At 31.7% G+C, this 6248-nt stretch overlaps 1 protein-coding gene across 2 annotated transcripts in view; it reads left to right on the forward strand.

The window, feature by feature from the left end:
• MAP3K7 (mitogen-activated protein kinase kinase kinase 7) overlaps positions 1–5728 on the forward strand; it is a 72954-nt gene extending 67226 nt beyond the window's left edge. For both annotated transcript variants that reach the window (XM_012444274.3, XM_012444275.3), the window contains 3 exons: positions 2144–2205; positions 2907–3022; positions 4740–5728. In XM_012444274.3, the coding sequence (XP_012299697.1) occupies positions 2144–2205; positions 2907–3022; positions 4740–4920 (359 nt within the window). In that variant the 3' untranslated portion in view covers positions 4921–5728. The remainder of the gene's footprint in view (positions 1–2143; positions 2206–2906; positions 3023–4739) is intronic.
• The last annotated feature ends 520 nt before the right edge of the window (positions 5729–6248 follow it).

Raw genomic sequence — 6248 nt, forward strand, 5'->3', positions numbered from 1 at the left:
GACCTGGCATAGTCTCTGACCTTTTCATAAAATGATGACACGTGTTCTTTAGTCATAAGCAAAAGAAGGCAACATTTTCCTGAAGGGAATGCATACTCAAAGAATATGAGATAGTAACAAGTGTGTTTAGGGGCCAGAAAAGAGAGTTTGCCTAATTTAACCAAACCGAAATGAGTCTTGACATTCAGGAGAAGCAGTTAAGATTTGATTAGCAATTGAAACACACACACAAAAAAAAAACTTTCATTAAATAATCTTCCAATTTTGTGACCAATTATTGCTAGTAGAGACTGGAAGTTCAATTTCAATTTAGTTTAAAAGTGAGAAAGTGAAATCCCACTTCTTTGTTTTAGAGAGGAGATGAAATTCAATGAAGGACCTTAAGTCCCTCACCATAGAAGGGCTTTAATTATTTGAATAACACAGTCCTTAGACTTTTTTTTCACTCCCAGAATACCATGCAACATTGATGTATTATACTTAATTCTAAAGTACATATCACCTACAGGGTGCTGATATAATGAGATATATAAGATATCAGTGATTTAAGAAAGAATAATAGGAATGGAAACCTTCAATCAAGGAAACTTTTTCAAAACACTTAAATTTTTCTAGCAAATCAGGAGGAAATCAATCATTTTTAATCAATCTTAGTTTTGTAGAAAGCAGTATTTATGTGGGAGCATTAGTTTGAAACTACTGTTGGGGTGGGAGGAGAGTTGGTCAGAGAAATAACAAATTAAGTATATTTCTTGCTTAGCCACTTCAGAAAAAACACACATTTATGTTAGTACTCTGTATGAGCCTTAAGGGTAAGTACATTAAGTCTCTACTGGTTTTCTGTATTCCATTCCAATATTTAATAAACATTACTTTTTCAATATTAAATGCATACTGTACTCTTTTAAATTGTCCTTTTTAATTCTCCATTTAGTATGAATAATAACGATAACTACCATCATTCATTGAGTGCTTAATATACGCCAACATTGCATGGTGTTCCTCACATGCATTGTCTCATTTGGTCTGATTTCGCTAATTAGCTTTTGGAGTTTCTTGCAAGCACATTCTCAATGGCTTAAAAAAAAATGAAATAACAGTTAACAATAAATTAGAAGATTACTGAGCCAGCGAACAGTCTTGAGTTTTTTGGGATTGCATGCAGTGCATCTGCTGTCATCCTTACTTGCCTTTATCCACACTATTCCTTCAAGGAGTTATTTGTCAGAAAAAGACTGAAGAGCTCACTCATTTAGCTCATTTCTTTCTCTACTAACAATGGGAAAGCAACTATTTCTGAAGTAGAAAAGTCAATATTACTTCAGAGTTATTCTGCTTACTTCTGGAACTGTTTTACATAAACATTAATGTTAGGAAGAGACTATCCCATGCATCTCAGTCAAGTTGTACAGTAATTTTACCTCTTTTGAAATATAAACAAAAGTATTCTATTCAAATAATTTTATAAAATTGACTGGTTATTTGAGTTAATCAACTTTGCCATTTTTGACATGACATTGAGCCATAGGTCTCAGCCTCTTTTTTGGTTCCTTACTGTTCATATTTGTAATACAGTCTCATCAGCAACATCTCGTTTTCTGCGTGATTCTTACTGGGAAGTGCAGGATGGGTGGTGGGGGTCACATTAGAATCTATGTAAATTGCAAATGATCCACTGAAAGAGAATTTGTCTCCACTTTCTCCCTTTCCCTGTTAAGGAACACTGATGTTAACAGAGTTGACATAGCCTTATATAAAAAAATTTAGCATGATAAAAGAGATGTGGGATTTGATTTGATAGGGTCAATTATGACTAAATTTAAAATATAAAAGTCTCATATCACTATTTTTGTTTTTAATTAACCAAGAGCTTAGAAGTTTTAATATATTGTGTTCTATTCAGTTTATAGCCAACTTAAATTATAGGTACGAGAATATGATTACCTTCTAATGTCTGATAACTGAATGTCTTTTTTTTTAACCTTTAGAATTCAGAAATAGACTCTTCCATTACCAGTAGCCATAACTTTTAATTTACATATTATTTACTTTAGGGGAAAAAAAGCATTGCATTCATGCTTTCTTGCTGTTCATTTTAATTATTTGTGACAGAAAATGAATAAAATACATGCTTTAATTCTAGATACCAATGGATCAGATAACTCCATCCCAATGGCTTATCTCACACTGGATCACCAACTACAGGTAAAGGAGTACTTTCTCATTGACAGTTGACTTTTTTCTTCTTAGAGTTTGTCTTTGAAGCTGACAGTTGTGTTGCTACCCATCATGGTATAGTCCTTTATTTATCCTTTTAGTTGGCCTCCTTAAACTTTTTAGAATCAAATCAGAATAAACAATTCTTTTGGTTAAGTTAATCAAACTTTCAATTGGCAGAATCGTATTGTTATCTTGACAGTCATCAAGAAAAATACTCCAGTATCTTTATTCAGTACTGCTAAGCATTACATTTTCACTCTTTAATTTTAGTGCATCAAAACAAAACTCATAAGCTTTTTTCTATTTAATACATTTTGTGATACATTCTCATGTTCATAGTGACTGAACATGTAAATAATATACTTCAGTGCCTCCCCATAACTATGAGGGCCACAGACATCTTTTAGTTTGATCCTGTTTGCAACTAGAAATGTCATACCAGAGACTACAACTTCAACAATCGTAGTTCTCTGTAACAATGAAAGTGTTAAAACAGCAAGAGTAAATTTAAATGCTGACTTAACTCTGACAAAAGGACACTGAAATTTTCTAGGGCATGGTTTAACACTTATTTTTAAAGATCATTGCTTTAGTCCTGTAAAAATACATCACAGTCTCTGTCTTAACTCTCAGCTGGATATTGAAATTTGATTTAATTATGTTTTAACATTCCTGATTATTTTCAGCCTCTAGCACCGTGCCCAAACTCCAAAGAATCTATGGCAGTATTTGAACAGCATTGTAAAATGGCACAAGAATATATGAAAGTTCAAACAGAAATTGCATTGTTATTACAGAGAAAGTAAGTTATTTTTATGAATAAAAATAAAAATACATTACTATTTGGAGTTTAAAATATGATAAGGTACAATATTGTTTGAAGCCATGAAAACATTATAGTCTTTAGAATTAGTCATTAAGTATACTTTCAACTTGTTTAAGCTTTAGGCACCCTTTTACTAAAAATTTTTTATGGAAAACTCAGTTCTTTTGACTATATCATATTAGTGCTGTTGTTCTCAGAACTGTTTAGATTTATTGCTATAAAGATACATAGATAAAATAATTTGATTTACTAACGTTCAGTTGTGCCTTGTCTTAGAAACATTTTTGTACATTTTTTCCAGGTGTATGTTTAGGAGTAGGATTACTTATTAAAAGACTGTATTTCATAACTGAGTGTTTTTCTGAGGAGTTATAGAAACTGCCTTCCTCCCTTTTTAAAGAAATCCAGTCTAATTTCCTTACTACTATATTCACAGTTCTTAAATTTGTATGAATCTTCAGTTTTCCTAAGCATGACCTTCATGAAATTTTACACTTAGGAAACTGATTTATTGGTGGTAACTAAAATGAAGTGTTACAGGAAAAAATTATAGTAACTTTACATATGTATGATAATAGGATTCCCTTCATTAATTTTAATCTAAATAAATGAAAGCTGTTTTTTTTCTGAAGTAATTTGTGAAAAATTTTCTGTATGGACTTCGAAGCCAAAAGAGAAAAAATTGTTTTATCACAATTTATTGATATAGCGATTTAAATGAAACCAACCTGGTATTTGAAAGGTAAGCCTAAATAGGAAATTGTAGAAGTAATTATGGAACTGCTGGCACCTTATGTTGAAAAAGCTTGATTTCTTATTTCACATATTTAACCTATACTTTGGCCATACTTTTAATTATTTGAAAGAAGAATTCTATGCTGGAAAAAACAAATGGTGGATTAGGGTGTTGGCTGTGAAAACTATGACAGTTTTAACCAATTTTAAATACTTTAAGAAATAGTATTAGGTAGTTATTTTGCTTGAGGACTTTTTATTAATTATTCATTTATATCCAGTAACCTCACTTTAGGAGATGCCTAAAGATGCATCTTTTTAGGGAATACTTAATAGTTCCCAAATAAAAGGGACTTAAATAAGTTTATCAGACTGTAAAAGACTGAGGGTCTTTCCTGAAAATGCTTGCAAATGTACGTGGTTTAAAATAAGTGGTACTTTTTATTTTTTCTCACTGCTTTACAATGGGAAAAAGCTTTAAATTGGATAGCATTTATTTTAATTAGCTTGCAAATGTTCTATTAACTTACCACTCTCTACTAGAGTTAAATAGGATTGTGACTTCAGAATGTGAATGAGTATAAAAGTAGAATGTGAATGATAAAAACTTCATGTTATTTTCCCATAGTCAGATAGAACCTTTCCCAGTCTTTTTTCTTCCTTCCTACACAAAAAAGAGAATAGAAAATGAAATTTTCTGAAACTTTTACTTTACCATTTAATCTACTTCACTAATTATCCAAGTACAGTTACTTAATAGAAGGATTATGATATTTGTATGGTTACACTAGAAGTACATGAGAGTTCCACTCCAGCCCATAATTATGTTTGAGTAGTGTAGCTAAGATGCAAAATGATAGACCCAGAATAAAAATTCTCATTAATTGAGCTTCCATCATCAGCTAGTAAGGTATGAATTTTTCCATCATGTGTAATATTATGTGGTATTTGTTTGTAGGCAAGAACTAGTTGCAGAACTGGACCAGGATGAAAAGGACCAGCAAAATACATCTCGCCTGGTACAGGAACATAAAAAGCTTTTAGATGAAAACAAAAGCCTTTCTACTTACTACCAGCAATGCAAAAAACAACTAGAGGTCATCAGAAGTCAGCAGCAGAAACGACAAGGCACTTCATGATTCTCTGGGACCGTTAACTTTTGAAATACGCAAAGACTGACTTTTTTTAAGGAAAGGAAAACCCTTATAATGACAGTTCATGAGTGTTAGCTTTTTGGCGTGTTTTGAATGCCAACTGCCTATATTTGCTGCATTTGTTTCATTGTTTATTTTCCTTTTCTTATGGTGGACATACAATTTTACTGTCTCATTGCATAACATGGTAGCATCTGTGACTTGAATGAGCAGCACTTCTTCAAATTCAAAACAGATGCACTGAACTGTGGCTGTATATGCATGCTCATTGTGTGAAGGCTAGCCTAACAGAACAGGAGGTATCAAAGTAGCTGCTATGTGCAAACATCGTCCATTTTTTCATATTAGATGTGGAACCTCAAGAATGACTTTATTCTTGTATCTCATCTCAAAATATTAATAACTAACTTTTTCCCAAAAGATGGTATATACCAAGTTAAAGACAGGGTATTATAAATTTAGGGTGATTGGTGGTATATTACAGAAATACGGAACCTTTGGGGATAGTTCAGTGTAAGGGCTGTGATGCCAGCATCCTTGGATCAGTACTGAACTTAGTTCCATCCGTAAAATATGTAAAGGTAAGTGGCAGCTGCTCTATTTAATGAAAGCAGTTTTACCAGATTTTGTTAGACTAAAATTTGATTGTGATACATTGAACAAAATGGAAGTCTTTTTTTTAAGGAGTAAAGATTTTTAATTCTGTGACTGTGTGTATGTGTGTTGAAACTGTAAAGCTTTTATGACTCTAATACTAACCTCTTAAATGAAATTAAAAGGCAAAAGAACATGATTGAGCTTAAATGATCATTTCTTCCTGCAGTGATTCTTGGATTGTTTTCTCATGTATTTGAAAAAAAAAAATGAAGAAAAATAATGGAAAATGAAAATAATTGCTCTAGCTTAAAAAGGCTTGGGCTTAGATTTCTTTTATCATACCACATGAGGAATAAACCAGGCAAATAAGAAGGACGTTAAAGAAGTAAATGTAAATTCAACAAGTATCTTAATTCTCCTTGATATTAGAATATTTGATTTTCCTTACAATCCCATTCTAGAATGCCTGCAGCCTTTCAACACTTTTGAAAGAATTTCAACACCTATAAAGAGAGTATTTATATCATTAATAGTAACTTTGCTACCAAAACCATCAGAATAACTTAAAAGTAATAATAAAATGACTATACAAATTGTTTTTTTCAGTTGGTGTTAAAATAAGTCACATTTTGATACCAGTACATGGTGTCTTTTAAATAAGGATGTTATCAATCTGATTTTTATAGCATTAATGTTTTCTGAAGAAAAAGTTCAAA

The sequence above is a fragment of the Aotus nancymaae genome, unplaced genomic scaffold (assembly GCF_030222135.1).
Source record: "Aotus nancymaae isolate 86718 unplaced genomic scaffold, 86718_ANA_hifiasm-v0.15.2.pri h1tg000040l, whole genome shotgun sequence".
NCBI classification, from domain to species: Eukaryota; Metazoa; Chordata; class Mammalia; order Primates; family Aotidae; genus Aotus; species Aotus nancymaae.